This window comes from Gracilinanus agilis, chromosome 4 (genome assembly GCF_016433145.1).
Source record: "Gracilinanus agilis isolate LMUSP501 chromosome 4, AgileGrace, whole genome shotgun sequence".
Lineage (NCBI taxonomy): Eukaryota > Metazoa > Chordata > Mammalia > Didelphimorphia > Didelphidae > Gracilinanus > Gracilinanus agilis.
This window is the reverse complement of record NC_058133.1, coordinates 488,467,019-488,494,075: the sequence shown is the minus strand read 5'-3', so window position 1 is coordinate 488,494,075 and position 27,057 is coordinate 488,467,019. Positions and strand designations below refer to the sequence as shown.

General features: G+C 37.7%; 1 protein-coding gene across 4 annotated transcripts in view; it reads right to left on the bottom strand.

The window, feature by feature from the left end:
* GOSR1 (golgi SNAP receptor complex member 1) overlaps positions 1–27,057 on the bottom strand; it is a 77,203-nt gene that overhangs the window by 27,009 nt on the left and 23,137 nt on the right. For all 4 annotated transcript variants that reach the window (XM_044672905.1, XM_044672908.1, XM_044672909.1 and 1 more), the window contains exon 6: positions 18,074–18,148. In XM_044672905.1, the coding sequence (XP_044528840.1) occupies positions 18,074–18,148 (75 nt within the window). The remainder of the gene's footprint in view (positions 1–18,073; positions 18,149–27,057) is intronic.

Below are 27,057 nucleotides of genomic sequence, written 5' to 3'. Positions count from 1 at the left end.
AATATTAATAAATCTTTATAAATATTATACTTTGGAGATATTGAATATTAATTTTAAAACCTACAACACACTACTTTTTCAGGAGGCCACAAAGATCAAGTAACCTGACCAAGCTGAATTAACTAAACTAATGACAGTATCAATTCCAAGGTGAAAGAGTGGAAAGGACTAGGCAACTGGGGCTAAGTAACTTGACCAGGGTCATACTGCTAAGAAGTGCCTAAATCCACAATTGAACCCAGAATCTCTCATCTCCAGGCCTAGTTCTCTAACCACTAGGCAATCAGGGTTAAAGGACTTGCCCAGGGTTATACAGTTAAGAAGTGCCTGAAGTCATATTTGAACTCAGGATTTCCTGTCTTCAGGACTGTCTCTTAATCCACTGAGTCCCCTAACTGCCTCCAAAATATATACTTTTTAAAAGCTCACAAACCTTAGGTAAAGCATCCCTGCCTTAAGTCTTCTCTTTTCCAGCTTAAGCACATAAAGTTCCTTCTATCAGTCCTCTCATGACACGAACCAGAGCATTTTCCCTATAAAGAATACCCTCCTATAGAGGTTCATCTTATTAAAAAGTTGTTCCTAAAATGGGACACCTATAATTGAACACAAACTATAGATATGGTTTTTGTTTGTTTGTGTTTAACTGAAATGAAAAGACTTGGTTTGGGAAGCTGGTGGCTGCAATGGAATAGTACCCAATCCCAGTTCTTCCTTTCTTCTAAGTCATAGGTATTGACAATGGGTGCCCATCAGCTTCTAATCACTAGACACTTTTTTAAATTCCTCTAATCTTTGCCCAATGAGCATTCCCTATGCTTCCCTTTCCCACTCATCACTAGAACTGACAACTAAAAACTATAAGACTTCTAGGTGGTTGTTTTTTAAATTTCTGCAATCAAGATGACCCCAATCCAAAAATCCATGTTTATCCAAATTTTCAAACTTCATTACATAATCTAGTCACAGAAGGACACCTCAAACTTCTGCCAAGTATTATGTAAAATACTATGTTTACACTTTAACACTACACTAAAGATGGATCAGAGTTATAGAATCAAAGGACTGGAAGATGTTATAATCATAAAGATAATTTCAACTTAAAATTTCTAAGATACCACTTTCTTGCACAAGCCTCTAATAAAATTAGTTATAAGGTGTTTCCATCTATCCTTGTGTCACTGGGAAGAATTATATTTAAACACTGAAAAAAGGACTGTCTGACTTGTTTTTCCTTATCCATGTAAGATGTCCAGTTTTGTTTTAAAACAACAACAAACATCCACAAACCAAAAATTCTCTAAATCATTTCTCTGGCTATCATGGTGTAATTTAAATCAATGACAGCGTCTGCCTATATCCAATGATCAAGAAATTATTAACCCAGTCTTTCTTCCTTAAGCATTCCTTGTTTCAAGATCCTCTCTACCACATGTTAATTATCTATACTGTTCTCTTCCTACAGCACCCAGCTGTTGAGAATTGTAACTGTGTGAATTTATAGAGGTGGGCACTATGGACTTCTATGAACACAATGATGAAAGTGAGCAACTTCTGAATAACTATGCCCCCAAATCTTGGGATATTAAAATATAATAGACTTGAAGCACAATGAACACCATCAACAAAGAAGAAGCTTATACATTATTTCAAAACAGAAACAACTTTTTTGAAAATGTAATCTATTAACATTTGTAAAACTCAATAGAAAATCTGATTGTGTCCTACTTCCCTTGTACTCACAAGCTGTTTTATATCATGAATCACAGAATCATGGGGTGGGGCTTCCTGTTAGGATTTGTCAGAACATTAATAAGGAAACCATCTGCCTGGTCATTCTGTTTCAAAAGCAATACCTACAATTTGAGGGTTATAGAGTAACAGTTATTTAGATTGTTTTGGATATTCTATATTTATACCATCTCAAAATCAAAAGGCCAGGTATAATTCATTGATGGATAAAGACAAAAAATGATAAAGATGATGGAAGAACAAAAGCTACCACTAAAAATTAAAAACTAAAATGTGTAAGAAATAAAGCAATTTCATAGCATTTCTATGTCTAGCCTCTGTGATACAGATAGGATGACTGATTATCAAAAATAAAACTCTTACACCAAACCAAGTTCTCAAAAATAAAAGTCCCAAAATGGTTTTACCAAGCCTAAATTCTTATGAAATTCTCTATTGTCATGAACTGATTCTTGTCATTTTTACAGCTATCTTTTACTGAAAAGACACTTTTCTAAAAGTGAAACTATACTTAACTTCAGAGCAGCTAGGTAGCACAGTGGATAGAGGGTCAGGAGTTGGGAGGACATGGGTTCAAAATTGGCCTCAGACACTTCCTAGCTTTGTGATCCTGGGCAAGTCAATTAACTCTGCTTGCTTAGCCTTGCCACTCTTCTTAGAACAGATACCAAGACAGAAGGTAAGGGTTTAAAAATATATATATATATACACACAAAGTTTTGTATGATTTCACATGTATACTTGATGATATATTGCTTGTGAGTGGAGAAGAGACTAGGGCAGGGGTCGGCAACCTTTTTGGCCGTGAGAGCCATAAACGCCACATTTTTAAAAATGTAATTTCATGAGAGCCGTACAGTGCTCACAGTGCGGCTCCTGTAACAGCGCCTGAAAAAAATTGACTTTATGGCTCCTGCAGAAAGAGCCATATCTGGTCCTCCTCAAAAGAGCCAGATATGGCTCGAGAGCCATACGTTGCCGACCCTTGGACTAGAGGAAGGGAGAGAATTCAGAACTCAAAATTTTAAAAAATGACCACCATAGGGGCAGCTGGGTAGCTCAGTGGATTGAGAGTCAGGCCTAGAGACAGGAGGTCCTGGGTTCAAACCCGGCCTCAGCCACTTCCCAGCTGTGTGACCCTGGGCAAGTCACTTGACCCCCATTGCCTACCCTTACCACTCTTCCACCTATAAGTCAATACACAGAAGTTAAGGGTTTAAAAAAAAATGACCACCATAAATAATAAATTATTGGGGGGGGGGTGTAATTTAACTGTACAAAACAGTCAATTTGCAAAAGATACATATACAGGATGTCCAAAAAGTCTTAGTGCAGCTTTTTTATAGAGAGCTCTAGGCTTGGAGTCAGAAAGACCAAGTTCAAATTCAGTCCCAGACATTTACTTGCTATGTGACCCTGGGCAAGTCACTTAACTTGTTTGCCCCAGTTTCCTCAACTGTAAAATGAAGCTAATAATAGCACCTACTTCCCAGGGTTGTTGTTGAAGATCAAATGAGAGAAAATTTCTAAACTGCTTATTAGCACAGGGTCTGACACAAAGTAAGTGCTACATAAATGCTTATTCCCTTCCCTAGTCTTCTTAAAGCTAAGAAACTTATATATAAAGAATATATTTATTGTCCCTGACTTTGCTGACCACTTTCTTTGCCTGGGGCTGGGGAGTCCTGAAGCTCTTAGAGAAAACTGAGGAGTAATTAATACACAACATTCTACCTATCAGCTCACTGTCTTTGTGTAGTCTCAAATGCTCTCCCCAGTGAGAATCTGGAAGCTCCCTTCAAAGTTCAGAGCAAAAAACAAACAACAAAACAAAGTTCAGAGCCAATTCTGCTTCCTACAAAAGACCTTTTCTGATTCCCTCTCTTCTAATTAGCAACTTAGGAAACTGCCTAAATTCTGCCAGCTAAAGATTAACTTGGGTTAACAAGAATCCTAGTTTTAAAAAGTATAAATATGCCTTTAGTGATTATGGGAATATCACATTTATATATGAAGTACTAAGTACAGTTTCAGGGAAAATTAAAACCTAATACATTTGAGGAGTTAACTATCTTCCCTTCCCTTGAGAGGGAAACAGAAGGCCAGAAGAAACCAGACAAATCACTGAGGCCAGCTCTGAAACTTAAAAGTTGAATTGCTTACATAATAGAAAAACAAGTTGTTCATAATTTTTTTTAAAAATCCACTGGTTTTTTTTTTTTTTTGCAGTAAAATAAACACCCATACCAAACAACAACTATTGGTGCTTTGGTCAATCACATTTACAAGGCACTAGTTTCTACTGAAAAATACACATTCCAAATTCCAAATAACCAACTTGCATTTAAACTTCTACAAGAGAACTATTTGAGGATGATCAATTCTGCTTCTCATTTTGGCATATCCCTACTGTTTGAAGGGGAACTTCCAGAAAGAAATGAGTAAAATTAAACAGATGATTGACATGTCTGATTGTAACCATTCTCTATTAATGAGCTAGTGAGAAATTTCAGAATTCCCAGGTTATTTATTGCTCTGGAACTATTTCTGAAAGACTTAGAAGAATGAAAGGAATGTTAATTTACTCTCACTCTCCTTTTACATTGTCAAAGGAAAAGGTTTTTGTCTACATTTCCTAGGTCAAATTACCTGTGACATAATGGCAAACATCCTCTGACTCGGGAGTCAGAAGATTTGAGTTCAAATCCCACTTCTGATACTGCCTTTGTGAATTTTGTTAAGTTAAAACCTCTCTGAACCTCAGGTTTCTTCCCCCCAGTATTACCTGGTTTCTGAGGCCCCTCACAGCTCCAGATCTATGATTCTAATCCATCATTTCTGCATCAATTTCTTACTTTCATTGCTGGTGTTACAGCAGTCCCAGCCCAACACTGCACATAGTTAGAAGCTGGTAGTTATTGTGGAGACCAAAAAACTGACCCTAAGTAGAAACTCGGAGTTAGAGCTATTATGAGATTATGAGGGATTGTCTTTTGCCCCTTTTGATGTCCCTTGTGCTTAGTAGAATTCCTGGTACATAGTAGGGACTTAATAAATGTTTAATGATTAACTGATTGAGACCCCTCGATCTAAAGGACCAGCCAGAATGGAAATGTCAGGAATACCAATGCATTACTGAAAGCATTAAGTGAGCAGTCAGGAGCCTGGCCAAGAGGCAAAACACTGCAGGAGCATTCCATTATGAGAGCTAGGGATAGTTCACATAATGCACAATGAGTACATTTGCATGGTTTTCTTTTAAGAGAAAGACAAATGAATGCCTTTTTTTTTTTCTCCAGAAGGCAAGAACCAGACATCTGGCTCCTTCCCCTTTACCTACAAGGATACTTAGGACTCTTTTATTAAAATAAATAAATAAATAGACAAACAAACAAACAAATAAATAATATATACATATATATACATACATATATATACATACACACACACATACATATATATATAGAGAGAGAGAGAGAGAAGAGATAGAGATAGAGAGAGAGAGAGAGAGAGAGAGAGAAGAGATAGAGATAGAGATAGAGATAGAGAGAGAGAGAGAGAGAGAGAGAGAGAGAGAGAGACCTAGGTGCCTTTTTAAACTACTGTCCCCTCTCCCTCTCATTGCTAAATTTTTGTATAGATCAGACTAAATTTGTCATCTCACAATAGCTATGGCCACAATAAATGGTTAATCAAAGAAAACAAGAACTGGACAATTAGCAAAATGTCTGCTGATATTTTAAACACAATGGAGAGATATGGACAGAAAGCATGGTTAAGTACATATAAAACTAAGTGAACAGTGAATAAATGGATTCCTATCTATTTGGAAGGAGGTCTCTAGTGCCAATGAGATCTGTCCTTAGTCAAGGTCTATTCAAAATTTCTACCATAGATTTGAATGTAAGACACAGATGACATGCTCATCAAATCTACAACTTACATGAAATTTAGAAGGGGTAGTTAATACACGATATGACAGATTTGGGGTGGTTCCAAAAAGACTGTGACAGATTGGAATAATGGGCTGAGTCTAATATAATGAAAGTTAACTGATAAATGTAAAGTCTAAACAATTTTTTTTAATGCAGTTACAGGGGACAGCTGGGTGGCTCAGTGGATTGAGAGCCAGGCCTAGAGATGGGAGGTCCTGGGTTCAAATCCAGCCCCAGACACTTCCTAGCTGGGTGACCCTGGAAAAGTCACTTAACCCCCATTGCCTAGCCCTTAACACTCTTCGGGCTTAGAACCAATACACAGTATTGACTCTAAGAAGGAAGTTAGGTAAGGGTTTAAAGAAAATGCAGTTACATAAAAACCAGATGAGGGAGCAACAACAAAGTAAGTGAAAAAATGCCTAGGATTTTTATGCGTTTTCAAAATGAATTAATACCAAGACAAAGCCATTAAAAGGTAATGTGCTCTTCTGCTATGTTAATAAAAGTCCTTCTAGAAAGAAGTGAGGCATTCGTATGGTAATCTATACCAACTAATCATATAAAGAACACTGTATTTGTTCAGTTCTATCCAGGTAACACATTTTAACCAAGACAATGACAAGCTGGAGTGTATGCAGGACAACAATCAGCTTCATGTCATTTGTACACGTCAAGCTTGCTACTACTTCAGCCTCCCTTTAAGTCATGGGCACTCCCCTGGAGTCTTGCTTTCAACTGACAACAATCCATGAGTCCCAGTCACTCAACCATCTCCAATCTTACCTAGGTGAACTTAGCCATCCCACAGCTCTCATCTCAACCACCAGCTTTTGTCAAGGATTTGCTGAAACCTATGTATACCACATCTACAGCCTTGTACTTATCTGCAACTCTAGTTACCTTGACCAAAAGGATGGTAGTCTCATCTTGATTAAGTCCTGCTAGCTTTTAGTGGAGCCTTTCTAAAGCAAGTCAGAAATGTATTGGCTGTACTGATGGTACTAAGAGAGGGAGTGCCAGCAGATGTCCAGATGGTTGGATTCTTCTACTACTATCATACTGTATGCATCCACGCTAGGTCTAGGATGGCTCTACCAAAATCCTTATCCAATTCCTCCTTCTGTTCAGGTGGTGAATAGTATATTTCTACAAAAATATGACTTCTCATTCTACCTTTATTGGTCCTTAATGTGTTTCTTGCCTCAGGCTTCTGGATTTCATTTTATGAATAAATCTTTTTAATATGCAATGTACTCTGTAAAAGTTCTTATCATAAACAGATTAGAATAAAAGAAGTGATGGTGATGCCAAAAAGGGAAAAGAGTGTCAATGATACAACTATCAAGATAAAGGAAATTTAGAAAGAGACCTAGAAAAGTAGAATAGCATTAGAATTATGTTAAATGTATTATGTATTTTTTTTCCTGTTCATTGTTTATAGAAATAAACAAATTTCTTTATTTTCTATAAAGCTCACTAAAAAAGGGAATGTAAAGTGAACTGGGACAATATCTTTGCAGCAAGCTTCTCAGACTAATATTCAAGACATCATGGGAATTGATATAACTATGTAAAGAACAAAAACATTTAGATAACATTTAGATATATATGAAAAGAAAGTTCTTAAAAGGCAAACTATACTATGTGAAAAATTCTCTAAATTACTAACAAATGTAAATTAAAACAACTCAAAGTTCTAAAAGACAATTATTGGAAGGGCTGTGGGAGGTCATCTACACCAATGCACTGTTGAAGCTATGAGCTGATCATACCTTTCCAAAAATCAGTTCAAAACCAAGTCCCAAAGGTCACTAGACTGGGTTTACCCAGCATTGCTAAAGCCTGAAATCCAAAGAGATCAAAGACAGAGGGAAAGGGACCATATGGATAAAAATATTTCTAGCAGCACTATTTGATGTAGCAAAGAACTGGAAAATAAAGGAAGTGTCTACCAATTAGGCAATGACTGAACAAATTAGGGCATGTGAATATAATGGAAGGCTACTGTACCTCTAAGAAATGATCAAAGAAATGGTTTCAGAGAAACCTGGAAAAACTTGCATGAACTAATGCAGAGTGAAGAGAGCATATTTACTCATTTGTGGAATATGTTTCTTTGGCTCAAGTGTTTCTTGATTCTTGATTGATAAATTCTCTCACAACTATGAATTACATTTCACATCACTTAAAAAAACGCTTTTCTTTCTGTCAGAACAAAGCATCACACAATTGTGTTTTAGATGGGTCCAACTTAACCTCACAAAGAAATTTTTTTCTGTTTCTGTTAAACCACACCAATGTCTAGATTCAGATTTTCATTCAATGCTCTACTGCTATGTAAAACCTTTAATAAAATAACCCTCCAGTTCTGTCTTTAACTTTCAATATACTTGCTACTTTTTGGTCTACGATATTAAATATTTGCTGCCCTCAGCAAACATGTACACAGGTGCATTCATTCACTCTAGCTTTTGAAACTTTGCAGATGCCCAGAAAATTCTTTCCCTTCTTCCCTACCTTTGTAATGACATGCTCCTCCTCTCCTTCAAAATTAACTTCCTCTTTGAACCAATTCCTCTCTGACTCTAACCACTCTATATTCACTCCAATAACTTCATAATCTTAACCATGGCTATAATTTGCAGGGACTATTCTATGAATTTTAAAGCTGGAAGGAAACTTAGAGCTCTTATCTGACTAAAACTCACTAAACTGAATATAAGTGACTGGCATGTACAATTCCAATTCTCTATGGCTATACATATCCTGTTTCCCCTTTAAATATTAGTTTATGAAAGGCTATTTTAAATATAGCTCCACTGCAGTATTTAATAAACATTACCTGACCTACTGATTACTAAAATTAATTCTTACTCACCATGCCTGTACTACTAATGATGATAAAGAAACAAGATGATAAAGAAACAAGAAGGAATGAAGATGAAAGAGAATGGGGTGAAAACAGAAAAGAAAGAATAAATAAGAGTCACAGATGAAAGAAGAAGTCAGCCTAATGGTCTTTTCAGAGTGCCAAAAGAACAGGATAGCTTGCTCAGATTCATCAGCTAGAATGATTATGGTTAGCTGGACAAATTTCTCCTGAACTGAGACTATTAATTTGTTCAGCTATTTGAATGTTTATTAAGTATCTACTATGTGTAATACAATCACCTATGTAGCAATTCTGAAAGAATTTTCTGAACCTTAACTTTTAAGGCAGCATCTTTGAAAAAGTTAGATTAGCTATAGAAGTGCATTGGAAAAAAAAAAAGCTGAGGATGCCAATGGTGCTTTTGATCACTTTGACAAATGTTCTTTGGCTAAAGCCTTGCAAACTAATCCAGTGTTTCTTATTGTTCTGATTTCATTAAAGGTATGGGAAGAGGTTTTCTTGGTTAACCATAATTTAAGGAAAGCTAGGTGCTTATTAAGTATGAATCATTTATTTGATTTTTTTAGTGCCATATTTTTAAATGCGCTATTACAAAAGTCTACTTTTTAGTTTTCAAAAAAATGTGACTTTGCGATTAATTTTATTTAAGCATTTAAAGTTACTTCAATCTATGTTTCCAGATTATAGATCATTCTATGAGGCAGTATAATTTGTTTGCCCAAGGGCAGCAGGTTTAAGGTAAATGGCAAAGTGAGACTGATTTTCTTTTGTAAAAATTCTCTCTATATATGCATTTTCAATAATTAAGCTTTTATTTTCTCTCTCTCCTACTTCCTACCATTGGGGGTGGGGGAGCCCCCAACCTTTTGTTTCATAGTCAAGCCAAACTTCCTAGAGAGCTTCAAGTACCCATGTATGCATCCTTCTGAGTCTACTGTCCCACTGTGGGTAGGTATGAGCAGGTTCTTCACCATTAGAGCTCTGGAACCACATCTGGGCCTCAGGGTGCTTTATGACTGTGTAGAAGGCAGTGTTCTTTCCACTGTACAAGATACAACAGAACTGTAACCTAGGCCTAGTTACCATGAAACCTTCCATGAGTCTCTCTATTCCTAAAAGCATTAGCACAGGGCCCGCTGCTAAGAGCATAAAGCAGACAGACTAGCTCAAGGGCCAGGTAGTGGTCTACTACATAATGTCACTTCTCCTAGTCCCATGCAAAATTGGGTCACAGAATTCTTTTCAAGTTTTAACTGGAGCTTGTTAGTTTCTTTCTTTTGTTAGAATGCAGACTCAAGTTTTATATTCTCCAAAAGTAAATGCTGAGTTGACAAGATTTTTCTTAGAGCAGCAATTTTCTTAACATTCTATATGACTTTACTAATCACCCTACATTTTTGGGATAGAAAAAAATGAAAATAGATGAAAATTAATTCTTTATTGAGAGAACCAATACAAACACTGGAACAAAGGTTGCTTCAAGTTGTAAAAAAAAAGCTTGCCTCTATATAGAAAATTCTCTCTTTCATTTCATTGATGCTCTTTGATAATGTTCAAATTAAAAAATATCCTGGTAAAGTTTCCAAGCCAATAGCTATCACACACAAAAAAGAAACCATGACTAACTCACTCACTTTTTAAAAAATCACCCTGTCGTGTTTTTTCTTGGCCAGTCACATATGTTCATTGTGTTCACTGAAAGACTTTAAATTTGCTTGAATATGTTTTTCACATCCTAGTCAAAACCACCAAGTAGCATAAAGATGAAGAAAGCCAACTACTCACAAAACGAGTCATTTCAGCTGTGGCTAAAGAAATTCCCAAATAAAGGAAGTGGGTCATGCTTAGGGCATCATGTGTAATACTTTCAGGAAAGGTCGATGGTAACCACTATTTTGAATGGTGAGTTCTGTAGATGATATAGCATCTACCTATAGCTCCCAAAAAGCAGCTGGGTGGTATAGTCTATAGGGCAATGGACCTGGAGTCAGGAAGACATGGGTTAAAATCTGCTTCAGACATTTATTTGCTGTGTAGTCCTGGGGTGGTCAGCCTCAATTTCCCCAACTATAAAATAGGGCACATGATAGCACCAACATGCCAGAGTTATTTCAAGGAGCCAATCAGATCAGCTCTGCAAAGGGCTTAGTGGGCACTCAGTAATATTTGTTCCCTTTGCCCTCTTCCCAAAGGAAAACTGCTTTTCTTTTGTTTGTTTTAAACAGATACAATGCAAATCGAATTTTTCCAAATCAAAGAAGTTTTCAGAGTGGTTCCAGCTTTCACCACTACCCTGCCACCATCGTGGCTCCACCCACTATATTGAAGAAGTTTTAACAAGGACACCTTTGTCTGAACTGCCCTTATAAATAAGATATTTATGTTCAGACTGATCAAGTTGTCATGCAAAGCTATGCAAATATGAACAAACAAAACTTCTGTCCTGGAGTCAAAAATAGAATAAAAAAGAAGAGTTGTGAGTCAATCTGTGGTGAGGTAATAGTTTTGAACTTTTAAGTAATTCATTTCTATGCATAGGATCAAGCAAATTAAGTCAATACTGATTTAAATTCAGTATCATTCCACGGCAGTACCTAAGTCAAAAATGGTTTATGCTTAATGTAGCAAGTTAAAGTTAATATGCACAAATGCTGAGTAAAAGCCTGAGCTTTTAAAATTAATTCTAATAAAGAACAAACTTCCAGCATAGAAACTAATGCCTCAAACCCTAAAAAGAATAAGCTAAATCTTATCCAAGCTCTCACCTTCCAACATGAGTTTTGGTCTCTAGCATTTCTTATTCACTGTGATTATTTTGCTCAAGCACTTATGCCCAAGTCTCCAGTTCCCTAGAGAGCCTGAGAAAAATGATGGCAGAAGATTCAATCACAGACTTGGGACGGAAGGGATTGGGGGGGTGGGGTGTGTGCACTAGAGGCAGAGGTTGAGTCATCCAGTCCAAACGCTTCATTTTACATATGAGAAAACTGAGGTCCAGGGAGGAGGTATTCAAGTGACCTGAGTGGACAGAAAGACTCATAGAAGAGCAAGAATCCAGAACTTGAAAGATGATTGGGATTTGGCTCAGTATGAAGGCTAATACAAGTAAAAGCAAAAAGAAGAGGGTGGTGCCACAAAGGACATAAGTAGACAGCATTCAATTTACAGCAGTTATTGTGTGCATTAAAGAATTGATAAGAATATATACCAGGGTAAGTAGTGGCAGGTAACTAGCAGAAAAAAAAGTCAGGAAAGGTCCACTAGTTTAGTTTCATTTCAGAGCACCACTTCTAAAAGAGGAAAGGGAAGGACCATAAACTGACTGAGATTATACTATGGTTTCTTCCAGCGTGGTCACACATAAAACCCAGGTTGATATTCTTACTAAGGGTGGGCTGAAAGGTCTGGGTGCTGTAAATGCCTCCCTACTCTGGCTTAAAAGAAAAATAAGATGCTCCTTCTCAGAAGCAAAGCCTTTCAAAAGAAAGCCAGAGGAAGAAGAATTCAAAGAAGCAAGGGGAAAACCCGTTTTCCTATTTAGAGAACGGAGAAAGGCATGGTCAGACCCACAAAGGGAGAAAGAAAAGGACCCTTGAGGCCATTAAGGTGGTGAGAGAGAAATGAGGCTAATCTCACCAATAAAAGGGCAACTTGAGAGGCAGCACAGGATGGGCCTAAATGTCAGTAAGAAGAAAGAGTATGTAGTCCTTTTATAGGAAGGAAAAACCAACTGGGACAGTTGTTAAGTTCTGGTTGAAGTGTATCCAGGTGATTCCATGCCAACCTGGAACAAAAAATACATGAACTTACTCTTTATAGGGCACATATCTGAGACTGGAGTCTCTACCCAGCAGCCCAATGGGAGTGCTTCCTCCCTCCCCTTTCTAATGGGGATGGGGGTCAGGCCAGGGGGTGGGCCTGGCACTCTGTCTCTAAAAAGTTCACCATCACTGGCCTAGAAGAAAAAGGTTTGTATTAAAGGAGGTCTTGGGAAAGGTCTATCATCTTAGTAGAGTCAGTTCAGCAAATAAAAAGCACTCATGTCTTGGGGAGTCTGCTCATAGGTGCTGATACCCAAAAGAATGAAAATGACTTGTGAAACATGATAAATCACCATGATAGTTCCTTTTCCAGGCCCTGTTCTCAAGTGTAACATTTTTCTGGACCTCTCTGTAATTTGGCATGGCTGACACTGCTACTGACATAGCTACCCTGACACGCCTATCCCTAGCAGGTTTTCATCCTGCTGGCCAATCCCATTAGAAGAATGGTAGCAAGAGGCCTTGAAAAACCAGTGCAGGGATTATGGTGACATAGCAAGAGAATTGTCTTTCAGCCCATGTGAATGCGGATTTCTCTGGTCCTCAGAGTTTCATTCTATCTTAGCAAATAAAATCTCACTCACTGCTTTGTCTGAGATAAACATATTGAGATCCTTTACTTTTTTCCTTCATTAGGATCCATTTTGTGATGGATGGTATGTCAATTTTTCTTTAGCTTCTTTTAATGATTATTTCTATTAATTCTCTACTATTATTCTTCCCTTTCCCCGGATGTCTCCCAATCTCAGCTTTTTCCTATTTCTGAGACTTTGAAAAATTAGAAAGTTAATCATATTCTGAAGAAATATGAAGATATATTTATTCTAAAATGATACATTAAAAAAAGGAGAGGCAGAGTATTTTCTTAAGAAGAATACAAGAAGAGGAATCTAATAGCAATTCCACCACTAACTGGATGAGCTTGCTAAATATAAACCTCTTTTTTTTCCCCAGTTTGCCCATCTATAAATTGGCAATATATACCCTCATCTGCCTTCCCAAGTAAAGAGTGAAGGTCAAAACAAGAGAATTAAAAAAAAAAACAAACATAAAAATGTAAAAGTATCATTGAAACTCCTTTGCTACTTCCTCCAAAATGTATATTTTTAGGGTTTTAGGCTTAAATTGGAAAGGAAAATAATTAATGTTTTAACTTTATTCAACAAATAAAAAACTCCAGTCTGTGGAAACACCACCAACTTCTGATGTTCTTTCATGTCATCAATCTCCTTTGACAGACTGATTATGCTATCAGTCAAGCAACCTAACTGGGAAAAATAACTATATCCATGAAAACTGATAAAAGATCATAAAATTCATGTAACAAAAATTTATTAAGGACATATTCTAAGTAACCACCAAAAGCTAGATTTTCTAGAAACCCAGCATAAATTAATAAAAATACATCATTATTCTTTTTCAGTTAAAAAATATGGCTTTAAAATTTTTGGAAATTGTTTATTACCATGTAATACCAAAACATAAAGAAAAAATATGAAGACTAAGAAAAAAAATCCTTGTATGAACGAAAACATAAAATTATCCAATTCTATTATAAACAATTATTCAATTATCCAACTTGTCATAATAAAGTCTTTCCCCATGAAAGATGAGAGTAGTAAGTACCTTGGCAGCATATTTATCCAATTAATTACAAATAATCTTGCTGAAACATCCAAGTCCTAGCTGCTGCCTTTGCTTTCGATTTTATACTAATCTAAAAATCTAGTGCCAAGCACTTAGCATTTTATAGGAAATACAAAAGCAACATTTAAAAAACAAAGAAAATTGTTTCTATTATTTGATAAAATTTACCCTATTATTTAATACATTTTTGTTATTAACAAATTTCCTAATTACTTATACCCAAAAAAGTGTATCTATTTTGAGGAACTAATTTCCAACTCTGAGAAATAACGAAGCCTTTGGTTTCTAATTCTCATTCCCCAGAAGTTCTTGTTTCATGCAATTTCAGTTTCTCTCCCTCCATAATATGAGGACAACAATTACCTACTACTCGCTCCTTTCACTGGGACATTGTAATCTGAGTCAAAGATGTCTGAAATTACTTTAAAGGGATTGTGATTCAATAAACTCTGCTAGAGATGGGAACTTGAGCTCAGAAGTTCTTGCCCTCATCCTGCCACTATTTTTCTGTAAGACACTGAGCAAATAATTTAAACCTTATGAATAATATTAAGCTACTTCAAGACTTTGTTTTGAGGAGCAACATAACTTAGAGCAAAGCAGTTTTTCAAATGCATATCTGTTAATAAATAATGTGTTTTGAGTGAAAGCTATTAAGTATACAGTCACCAGAGAAAGGATTCTTTCACTTACACAGTATGCTTACCATCAAATGTTCTATTTTTCCCTTGAATTTTTTTAAAACCCTTATCTTTTGTCCTGGTATCAATTCTAAGACAGAAGAATGGCATGGGCTAGGCAATTAGGGTTAAGTTGTCCAGGGTTGTACAGCTAGGAAGTATCTGAATACAAATCTGAACTTGGATCCTCATAACTCCAGGCCTGGAATTCTCTCCCTGCGTTACCTAGTTACCCCCTCGGAATATTTTTAAACTATTGCATTTCTTCTTTAACAGTTTTGTAATCATTGGCAATAACAGCAGGATCTCATTTGATCTTCATATGCAAAGGAAAGAGCAGTCAGGAAATCTGCGCCCCAAGCTGAGCTCAGCCATTCATTCACTAGTGTGCCTTGAACTAAGTAGTCAGAGGCCCTAGGGAGGAACTTTCTTTGCCAACGAAGATGGGCAACTCAAAGAACTGATAGAGCCGAAGGTCAAAGAGTCAGGATGTAGCAGATAAGGGGCTAATGCCAGACTGTTTTCACTCAGTGGCCAGTGTTCACAGGACACATATAGCATTTTAAGGTTTACAAAATATAAAGAATCTCATTACAGCTCAATCATTTGATGTAGAGAAGTCTAATGTAAATATAACCTTTTTTGTTTTTTATTCATTCAACAAATACTTATTGTTTGTCTGCCAAGTGCAAGGAACCATGATCTAACACTACTTGTCTTAGATCACTATTTCATTTCCTAGTCACAACACAAAATGCTCTTTAGTGTGGAATATCACAAAAATATTAGACCTACTTGAGGAGATTACACATACTCTGGGAAACACTGCCCCCTTGTGTCAAATAAAAATCAACAACTCAACACAGGGAAGCATGCATGTGTTCTGAAGAGCAAACTATGGCAAACTCCATTAAAGTTGTGATGGTATCAAGAATGGCAGCAAAGTCTATATCTGCTAAGCACCAGACTCTGAATTTGGAAAGGCTTATCCTAAGAAGGTTGGCTGCAACAACTCATGAAACCACCTACTTGGTACAGAGAGCTGTGTTCATACTGATGAAATCAAAGCTCTTGGAATTCTGAAGTGAGAAGGAATTCTAAGAACCCTCTATATCTAAAACACTCAAGTCTCTCAAAAGGTGTTTCTGTTCTAATTTCAACAGTTCTTACATTTGAAGTGATGATTTTTTTAAATTCAAAGGTATTTTCCCAATTACACATAATAACAATTTTCAACATGTTTTCCAAAACCATAAGATCCAAATTGTCTCCCTCTCCTTCTTCCCTCCCTCTTCTTGGAGATGGTAAGCAATTTGATCTGGATTATACATGTATTACCAAGCAAAACATACTTCCATATTGGTCAATGTAAGGGAATACTCATATAAAGCCAAAACCCCCAAATAAAACTGCAGATAAACTAATGCTTTGATCTGCATGAAGTGATGACTTAAAAAAAAAATAAAGTAGTCATACTATAGTCAAAGAGACATGTCTATAACTTAAGACAGACAAAGACAAACATCAACATTTATATGATGTTTGACTATTATTGACACTATATCTTAAGGTGCCCAGAGACTACGTTCACAGTGATACATTAAAATTCTATTAATCTTCAATCTTTTCCATAATGTACAAGTATTATGATTATCATTTTATAGACTCAGATAAAACAACTTGCTTATAGTCACAATTACTGCCTGAGGCAACATTCAACATCAGGCCTCCTGACGTCTAGGACAGACTGATTTGCAAAAAATAACCCCAAAAGACCTCTCAGGAGTCAATAAAAAGATAGAGACAAATTAAATTGTTTACAACTCCCTCCACAGTATTTCCTTTTTTTGGATTTTTAAGAAACTAAATTTCACCCACTTCAGCACTTTCCTCCATACTGTAGAAAAGGAGACTCTCAAACACCATGACAAAGCAGAAATTGGATTTTTGTTCTGTTTATAGCAGAGAGAGAGAAAACATATGCATGCATACAAATATAGAAGTTGCTTTATGAACTTCAAAGCAATAGGCTAAAAATTCAGAAATCATTATTTTCAATTCCAACACTGCCAATAAAAACTAACTTTTGTTTCACACATGAATACTATCTGTTTATAATTTCAAGAGTTGGTGCACAAAAAGCTAAATATGGATTTTTAGCTGTTGAGGGTTCCAGGAGGAAGCCTAGCCCCAAATAAAGCAGTCACTATCTTCTCTAACATGATTCAACTCTAGGATTCAAACGGAGTTCAAGGAGAAATAGTTTTTAAAAGAAAACTGCTGGGGGCAGCTGGGTGGCTCAGTGGATTGAGACCAGGCCTAGAGACAGGAGGTCCTGGGTTCAAATCTGACCTCAGACACTTCCCACATGTGTGGCCCTGGGCAAGTCACTTAACCTCCATTGCCTAGCCCTTACTGCTCTTCTACCTTAGAACCAATACACAGTATTGACTCCAAGAAGGAAGGTAAGGGTTTAAAAAAAAAAAAAGAAAGAAAGAAAAGAAAACTGCCATTGGCTCCAAAGCTGCCTTCTTTTTCTTTTCTTTTCTTTTTTCTTAAACCCTTACCTTCTATATTAATAACAACTCTAAAACTTCAAGGACACAGGCCAGGCAAACAGTATTAAGTGATTCATCCAGGGTCACAGCTAAGAAATATTTCAGGTCAGGTTTGAACCCAAGTCCTCCCAACTCCAGGCCTGGCTCTCTATCCATTGCATTGTGCTACCTAGCAGCCCCCAAAGCCTTTTTAGATTTAATTTAAATTTCTTAATCTAATGCTTATTACAACACTTCTTTTAAGGATTATATATAGGTACAACAGGTTGGTTTAAGCATAAGGCTGGATAAAGATATTGTGAGCATATGTTTAAAGTTATTTTTAAAGGGATGAAGTTTGAAGAATTTACTTCTATCTTTGCCAAGAGATTTTCACTGGATATACAGTTCTTCTAATTCTCTTTTTACCAAAGTGAAACCATTCAATTCCATAATAAAAATCTCATTATTCCTTATTCAAAAGGAATCAGTCATTCTCAGCATCTGTGATGAAAAGTCACTCATGAAGGGATCTTCCAAACCTCAGAAACTGTGTCAAAATTTATGTCCCCTGCTTAAAACTTTCACTTTCTAGGATGGTTTCCCAAAATGGCAAGAAAGTAAAATTCTCTTTTCTTCCCCAAGTTCAAGATACTTCATTCAGAGCCACTGCAACGCAGTAGAAAACCTCTCTCTTTACGAGTCAGATAGTGTAAGTTCAGACCTCAGCTCAACTACTGCCATTTAATACGTGTGGCCTTGAGTGACCCTTCCCCTCTACGTTGGCTCATTCAATAATACTTACTTTCGTAGGTGGTCATGTTCTTTCAGAAATAATTCAGTTCTTCTATTGTTCACTCCAGAACCACTTTTATATGATCTGAGAGAGAAAGAAAAAAATGGTAAATATATTTTGGCAGGCACAGTGAAAAGAAGTTGAGCGTCGTTACTGATCAAAATGTAGACTACACTTTCTAAATACAATTCGCATAAAATCTGAGTGCAATCTCTAAATTGTTATTTTTCAGTGTATAAGATATGTATGTGAACATAGAAAGAATCTCAAGAGTCTTAGCAATTTTAAGCTATGAAAGTCATAAAATGCACTCAGATTTTTGGGACACTGCTTTAATAAGTTCAGGAAAAGAGGGTGAGAGAGACACACACACATAGAGACAGAGACAAAGACAGAGTGTGTGTGTATGAGATAATTTTAGCGAAGTAGCCTACACTTGAGAACAGTCTATAATTAGATCAATCTGGTAATTCACAGATTACTGTCTTATTGAGTAAATAACAATGTTAAATAAATAACTAAATTTTAAAATTCATAACTCCTTCAAAACAGAAACACATTTTTACATAAATATTAATATTTGCCTCTCAAACTCTTTGAGGGAAGTTATGTCTTCTGCTTTGGGAAAAGCAAAAGATTATTTTCTTAAGCCTTATTTTTCCCATCTGAAAACATTAATTTTTTTGTTTCTTGTTACTAAACAAACTCCTTGACAAAAATAATTACACCTACTACTTCTATGTCCTCACCACTCCCCAATCCCTTGCAATTTGACTTCTGATTTCATCATTCTACCCAAACTACTCTCAAAAATAATCAATAACCTCTAAATCATCAAAACCAATGAACCCTTCTCATTACTTAACCTTCTTGACTTCTTAGCAGTGTGCTACACTGCTGACTGCCTCCTTCTCCTAAAAATTTCACCCTATTTAGCTCCCATGATACTCCTCCATCTCTTGCTAATTTTCTCTTCATTTCTCTTCCTGATCCTTTTGGGTCTATCCTTCAAATTTTTGTCGGTCTTCATTGCTCCCCTTTTCTTTCTCCATAATCCCTCCCTTAGCAATGTCATTCATTCCCCCATTTGCACTCCTATCCTCCCCCTATATCCAGTGCCATATCCATACTTTCACACTCTCAACATGTAAGTCCCCTTCTGCTCTTCTCTGATTTCACTATGCTTGTCAATCGCACCATCATTTGCCCAATCTCCCACATAAAAACCTAACAACTGCATTTCCCTCTCTTATTGTTCCTATCCAAAGATTGGCTGGGTTGTATTGACTCTATGTCCATCATATTTCCTACTTTTGTTTCTCCTTCTCTATCCTCACTATTGCTATCTTACCATAGTCATCATAAGCACATAAGCAGACCACTGTGAAAATCTCCTAAAAGATCATCCCATCTCCAGTTTTCTTCTAGCTCCTCAATCTGCCTTAAACATTGTGATCAAGCTCTTCCTAACAGATCTAGTCATATGTCTTCTCTGCTCAAAACCCCTTCAATGGCTCTGTGTGGACTACTAGCAAGTCTAAACTTCTCCGCCCGGCATTCAAAACCTTCCAGAATTCAGTCTCACCTGACTTTTCCAGGTGTATTTTATTTATCTTCATACCATACATCTTCTTTATAGTCCAGTTCCAAGACAAATCACCATTCTTCACTTAGACATGCTCCATACTAGAGCACCTCTCTGCCTTTTCTTGCGCTGTTCTCTATGCTGTATATGTATTTAATTTCTGCCCAGTCTCTAAACAACTCAAAGTCACTTCCTCGATCTGGTGAAGGAGGCTAGTAGACAGTGAACTCCAAGAAGAGAGTTACTTACTCCAAGAAGGAGAGTGAACTCCAAGAAGAGTGTCATTCGATTCTGGGAAGATGGCATCTTAGACAGAGGAAATCTTAAGACCTCCGTACCTTTTCCACACTGAGATAGAAAACAAAGTGCTTCGGGAAGAAAGAGGACCAAATCTAACAATAAGACAGAGCAGGTGGATCCTACTGCTGGACAGCTCAAGAGGTACACCAAGAAAAAGGCTTGAATTCTTGAACTGTTGGGTCTGAGGGTACAGAAGGCGAATCCCAGGACCCCTCCCCCACAGGCTGTGCAGAGTCTCTAGTGGCCCCTGAAATCTCCGGGTAGACGGGCAGGCCTGGAGAGAGGGCCATATTGGCTCCAGACTTGGGGAGTTGAACACAGGCACCAGGGGAGGTGGATAGAGGAGAAAGCCAAAGAAACACAGCAAAAACGCTTGGAAGATGGTGGCTTAGATAGAGCAAAACTTCAGACCTACTTGCTTTACCACACCGAGACAGAGAACAGAGCGCTTAGAGAGGAAAGAAAACTAGGTCTAACAGCAGGACAGAGCAGGGGGAGCCTACTGCCGGATAGTTCAGTGAAAACACTTCATCTTGTATCCCCCCCCCCCTTTTATCCTCTCGAGGTTTTAGTCTCAGGGCACATTAAGCAATACCGACTAATCCAGTCCAGGCTTAATACCATCAACTGGACAGACAAGAAGTCTTCAGAAGACAGGGAAACTCCAACACCCTTCCCCCATAGATTGCAGAGAACATAACTACAAACTTCCATTGCTAGCTGGGGGAAGATCTTTCATCAAAACTCATTAAATTCATCTGCTTAAACCAGCAGACCAGAGAAGGAAAAAATACAAGTAAACAATAAAAAAAGAGAAAAGAAATTACAAATAACAGCTTCTTTTCAGGAAACGAAAAAAAAAAAGCAAATGAAATAGAAGAAGATCAGGAAGCTCCAGTAAATTGGACACAGGCTTTGGAAGATCTCAAAATTCAATTAACTCAAGAACTTCAGAAACTTAAAAAGCAATCAAGAGTGGCTGAAAACAATTTGAAAAAGGAAATACATGAACTAAGACAAGAAAATAAAGTCTTCAAAGCCAAAATTGACCAGCTTGAAAACGAAGCAAAGAAGGCAAAAGATGATCTACAAAGAAAATCAGACCAGAAGGGGAAGGATGACCAAAAAGCCAGGGATGAAATTCAGTCTTTAAAAATAGAACTCAACAACTAGAAGCAAATGACTTCACAAGGCAGCAAGAATATATAAAACAAAATGAAGTCACTTCCTCTTGGAAGTCTTCCTTAACCCTGACTCCCAAGTTAATGACCTTTCACTCCTCAGCCTTCAAAGAACACTTGGTTTGCACCTCTCATTCATTTGTCACATATTCATCTTATGATTATGCTACAGATTCTCTGAGGACAAGCAATACCTAGGCCCTCTTCAAACTTTGTGTATAATTCTTCACACAAGAAGTGCTTTGTTGAATTTAGATGGTTAATAAGTTCTGTGCATTCATTTCTCCCAAATGGAGATGATAATTTATATTACCAAGCATACAGCAAAGAAAGGAAGGAAAGAAAAACAGACTAAAAGTGAGTGGCAAAGAAAATGGTACCAAGTCTCTTTGAAATTTAGTTAGAGGAATATAATACAGAAAGTACTATTCAATGTCTGTCTACAGAACTTCTGGCAAAGACAGACAAGCTATTGGGAAAACAGCCATAATCTTGGGGAAGAGGGAGTAGCGTCTCTAAATTTGAGGAATTTTACTGTCATACTCTTTTCTTTCTGGGAAAGGAGTACTACTATCCTCAGGCCCAAGTGTAACAATTTATTAATGTATTCAATTTTATTGTTTGTTTTTTTTTAACTTTGCAATCTTGGTTGGCAAGCTCTCTCTTGACAATCAAGAGGGGCAAAAACTGAAAGGTGCCATGGGGAAAGGGAGGAGAGAACAAAAGACCAAATAGTAAAGTATAAAAGCATGGAATCACTGAGCAGCCCAGCTTCAGATGTCCCTGTGGGTATCAATATATCTAACAGCATGAGAACCAATTTTCATTAACAACCCTGCATAATAAAATAAAGGGCAAATGAAGTTCAAACATTCTGTTATTTATTGAACGCTTACTATCTAAGCTGCCCCCAAGAGTAGAGACAATGAAAAAGCCACAGCAGCTGCTTTGCTATTCTTGGGAACATGCTCTTGTACCTCTTTCTATCTTTGAAGCATTTACTGAGCACTTACTATGTGCAAAGTTTGAAAGGGAAGTGAGCCTCTGCTCTGCAGGACCTCTCATTCTACAAGGGGAGATAATGCATATGGAAAGGTTCAGCTGCAAGTCAAATGGAAAAAGTCAATGGTCCTTAGGGTGCAGCCAGAAAGCAGATGGCAAGGCTTCTTTTTAAATGTCATTTCCACTCATAAAAGTCCTATCAGTTTCTGATGTTGAACCATATAACAGAGCTAAGGTCTTTGGTACCAGCCACTTTCTTTTCTGGGTCTTCAGGAGCTGTGGCTATAGCATCTGCAGGGACAGATTTCAGGCTACATGACCACAGGGATTGATTTCTAGGAGGATGCCTGGGGACATGGGCTAGAAGCATGGCCATTCCTAAGGCCCTTGAGTTTAGGGTTCTGGGCTGTCTCCTTCAGGATCTGGGGGAGATGGTGGTCAAGGTGGTGGTGGTGGTGGTCTAACTTGCCTGGCTTATATTCCTGTCTCTCCTTTAGGGGCTTGGGCACTTCATCTAGGCTGGCCAGTCCACCCTGTGAGTAACAACTGGTGGGGATGGCAGGCCTCTACTCCATAGTAGCTGCTTCCCCGGGATCTTCCTCCCTGGTACTCAACCTGCTTTTCTTGACCTGCTCTTTCTCTGAACAACACTCCCTTTCCCCAATGTGTAATCTTCTCATCAAGACTAGAGTAGTTTCCCCTTATCCACCATTTCTGGAACCAGGCAGTAGGATCTGAATTAGTTCTACTTTCACTTATTTTAAGATACTGTTGGGGTTTTTTGGGAGGGGATAGGAGGTGGGAGGCCTTGGAGCTTCCAGCCAACAGGCAGAAGAGGGGAGAGAGCACACATATATATGGGGTCAGCAGGTATTCTCTTATATCTGCAGCTTTAGCTATCCACATAGGTCTTGGAATATATTCCCCAAATGGGGGGCCTACTGTACAAACTTCCAGTTTTCTTGGTGTATCTCCCTGCCTATGACTTTAAGGGTGGGAAACCAATTAGACCAGGATGAGCATGAGACCATCATTCCTTACAAAATACCTGAGCTGTTCTGATGGAAGAGCTGCAATGACCCTTTAAATTTAAGAAGCAACCCTGAAACCCAGACACAAGGTCCCTATGACCTGAAGACCAACAGGAACAAATTCCTGAGCAATATCCTTTGTTGTATGCCCTCCTGGTCCCTCCTTTGCTTTGGAGATATTAGTCCTATCCTCAGTGTGAAGGGCTGCCCTTGTTTAGAGGTGTCAGCCCAGTGGAAGGAGGGGTAGAGAAGTATCAGTAGGCTCTCTGACTATTCCTGCTCCCTCAGCGATTTCAAGTCACATGGCCTTACATTTTGGGCTTTTCCTTAAACAAGCATCCAAAAGGGGCCTATTGTTTTTAGCACAGACTGGCTAATCCTTCTGAGAAACTCCTCAGTCCCCAGCAACATGTCCTGTCAGGCACTGCATTAAGGAGCTGGAAACAAAGACAAAAATAAAAGCAGCCCCTGATTTCAAGCTTCCCTTCTCTTAGAGCAGGGGTCGGCAATGTATGGTTCTTTCTGCAAGAGCCATAAAGTCAATTTTTTTTCAGGCGCTGTTACAGGAGCGCACTGTGAGCACTGTACGGCTCTCACGAAATTACATTTTAAAAAATGTGGCGTTTATGGCTCTCATGGCCAAAAAGGTTGCCGACTCCTGTCTTAGAGGGAAACAACATATATGCAGGAAGCAAATAACATTTCAGATGGGGAGAAGAAGCTCTTACAACTGGGAGGATCAGGAAAGTCTCAAGTGATATTTGAGCTGAGCCTTGAGAGAAGCTAGAGATTTCCAAAGATGGAGTTGAGAAAGGAGAATACTGCAAGCAAAGGTGCAGAGGGAGGAACAATGTCATGCATGCAGAATGGTAAGCAGGCCAGTGTGACTAAACAAAGAACATGTAAGGAGCAGGCTGTGAAACCAGGCTTGTCTGAACCATATTGGGAAGACCTTTACATGCCAAACAGGGACAATTGGAATGGGAATTCATAGAAAAAACAACTTGGGCTAGGAAAGAGCCAGGGCTCATATTTCAGAGAGCTAAGATTTAATCATTGTAGGGAGCTCTCAGTAAAGAACGTCCTCTATCAGTGTGGAATAAGATGTGCACAGCGACTAAAGTCTTAAGAGTTCCAAGATCACTTGGCAGGTGTCTTATCAGAGGTGACCCTTGAATCCTGGTCTTCTGAACTCTGAAGGGAAGGAATGGCAAAAGCAAAGGCAGAAAGGAATGCAAATCAGTTTGGGGCAGAGTGTGATCATACCACGAAGATAACCTGTCATAATGGAAAGAATGCTGGACAAAGACATGATGCATCAAGAGTCAAATGATATGAACAATTTTCCAGAGAAGAAGCACAAATTGTTAAGAGGCTCAACCTCTAAGAGATACAAATTGAAATGACTCTGAAGAACACCCATATCAGACTGGCAAAAATAATTAAAACCAACAAAACTCAAAATTGGAAGAACAGGAACATGCTGGTAGACACACCAACTCAGAGCCTCTTTTGGAGTAGAGCTAGCCATATACAGGGAAAGTCACTGTGAAAAAGACACCCTTTGACCCAATAATTGTTGGAACTATAGCTTAAAAGTTATAACAAAGACAATCTTCCTCCTGACCCTACCAAAAACCCATCTGTTCTTTTCTTCTTCTTTTTTTTTTTTTTAAAGAAAAAACCTCTCATCTTCTATCTTAGTATCAATTCAAAGACAGAAGAGTGGCAAGGGCTAGGCAATCAATCAGGGTTAAGTGACTTGCTCAGGGTCACACTAGGAAGTGTCTGAGGCTACAAACTTCTCTTATCCTAATAAAGCTAGAATAACAGAGAAAGTGGTCAAATAAGGGAAAAATATTTGTATGAAATTTCTCTAAGAAAGGTTTTTAGTATCCAAGATATATAGCCAATTTAGAGAACTATATATTGTTAAACTAAGGGCTATTCTTTAAGAGATAAGTTGTCAAGGGTTATGAAAGGCACACTACTAAAAACTATATAAATGAATGCTTTCTATCATTATATCTGTATCAGCAATAGAAATCCATACCAAAATGACCCTGAAGTTTCATTTCATACCTTGCAATTGGGCACACATAACAAAAGATAAAAATAGTTAATGGTGGAGGAGTTTTAGGGATATAGACACACTCATGCATTGCTGCCATTCATTCTGGAAAGCAATTTGAAGAGAGCTAATCAAGAAGCTGGAATGTCCATACATTTTGACTATAACTCTATGGCAAGGCATTATAAACTTTAATGAGACCATTAATAAATAGGAAGGCTCCATATATGACAAATAATGATAGCAGCACTTTTTATAGTAAGAAAGAACTGGAAACAAAGTTGTGGACATTTTTTTTTCTTTTTCTTTGAAAAATTATTTGTCAGAAGGGATGGCTCTTTTGGAGAGGAGAGGGGAAGAATACAAGGTGAAAGCTAGATCACATAAGGACAAAAGATGTCAATAAAAATCTATTTTTTAAAAAAGCTTTCTGTTCAAAGATTTTCAGGATCTTGTTACATATAACTAGAAAAACAAAACAAAACTCAGAAACAATTTAAATCTTCTGTCCCTGTCTACTAGTTGGCTATTTCCAACCCTTACATTGTTGCCCAAGATTAGGTCTTCTCTACTCTCCTTCTACTCTTTCCACTATGGTGATCTAATTTCTCCCCACACGTGCAATTACTTTTACTATACAGACAGCTACCAAAGCTCTATCTCTTGCTCTGTCCTCTCCTTAGTGTCATACCCACATATCCAACTGGCTACAGCATACTTCTATATGGATGTCCCACTGGTACCTTAAATACATCAACATACCCCAAACTGAAGTCTCCACTGGTATCCTCTAGAGGTCATAAAGAAGGTTCCCCAGCACACTGGGTGCACCAACTTATGAGAGGGCACAAATAAGAGTTGTACAAAACAGGCAAATGTGGATAGGTTGGGATCATTATTCCAGGTGTAACCATTCACATCATTGATATCACAGAAGCATTTGGCTATTATTTCTTGCAGGGATCAGGCCAGTTCTTTGTACCTGAGCATTTTTAATAAGCATCTGTTGAAGATGATGCTTTTGGAATATTATAGGACAGTTTAAAAGGAAGGCTAGTGGGGAGGCTATTGGAAAAGTCTCAGCAAAGGCAACAAAGACTGAATCTAAACTAGGATGGGGGCGGGGGGGAAGGATGGTTTGGGAATGGTAGTGAGAACCAAAACTAGACAAGTGCAAGAAAGATTATTGAGAGCAAATCAACTAGAATCAACAAACTCAATGGATACAGAGAAAGTAGGGTAAGTCAAGAATTGGGATGACTAGGAAAAACAGTGGTAGTATTGTAACAGAAATTGGAATGTCAAGAGGAAAAATATGTAATTATGGAGAAGTTTGGCTTCAATCTAGCAGGTCATTCAAGTAGAGATATCCCATTACAAAGAGGGGAACTTTACTTTAGAAACTGGAAATAAGATGTGGAAGTAATCCAAATATAGAAGCAACAATTATAAAAGTAATAACTAAAGTCATGGAAGTGGCTGTGGTCATCAAGGAAAAATGTGGAGGCAAGGAAACATGTAATGCTTTTACAAGTATTCCCATCTAAATGTTTGATTTTTTTAAAGCTTAATCAGATCATAGTTAGCTTTGGTTATTTGGAAAATTCACTTAGTGAAAACAAATTACTCTCTGAACTATCCCCCAGCCCCCTTGCATGCTTTAATTTATATTATTCCCTTATGTCCATGATGGGCAAACTTTTTAAAGAAGGGGCCAAAGAAAAGGAAATGCTCATCTGTCAGTCTGTCTCTAAGGCAACTCTTTCGAAGTTTCATTGTATTGTACCCTACTCGTATTTGTCAGATTAGGAATAATGTCGCAT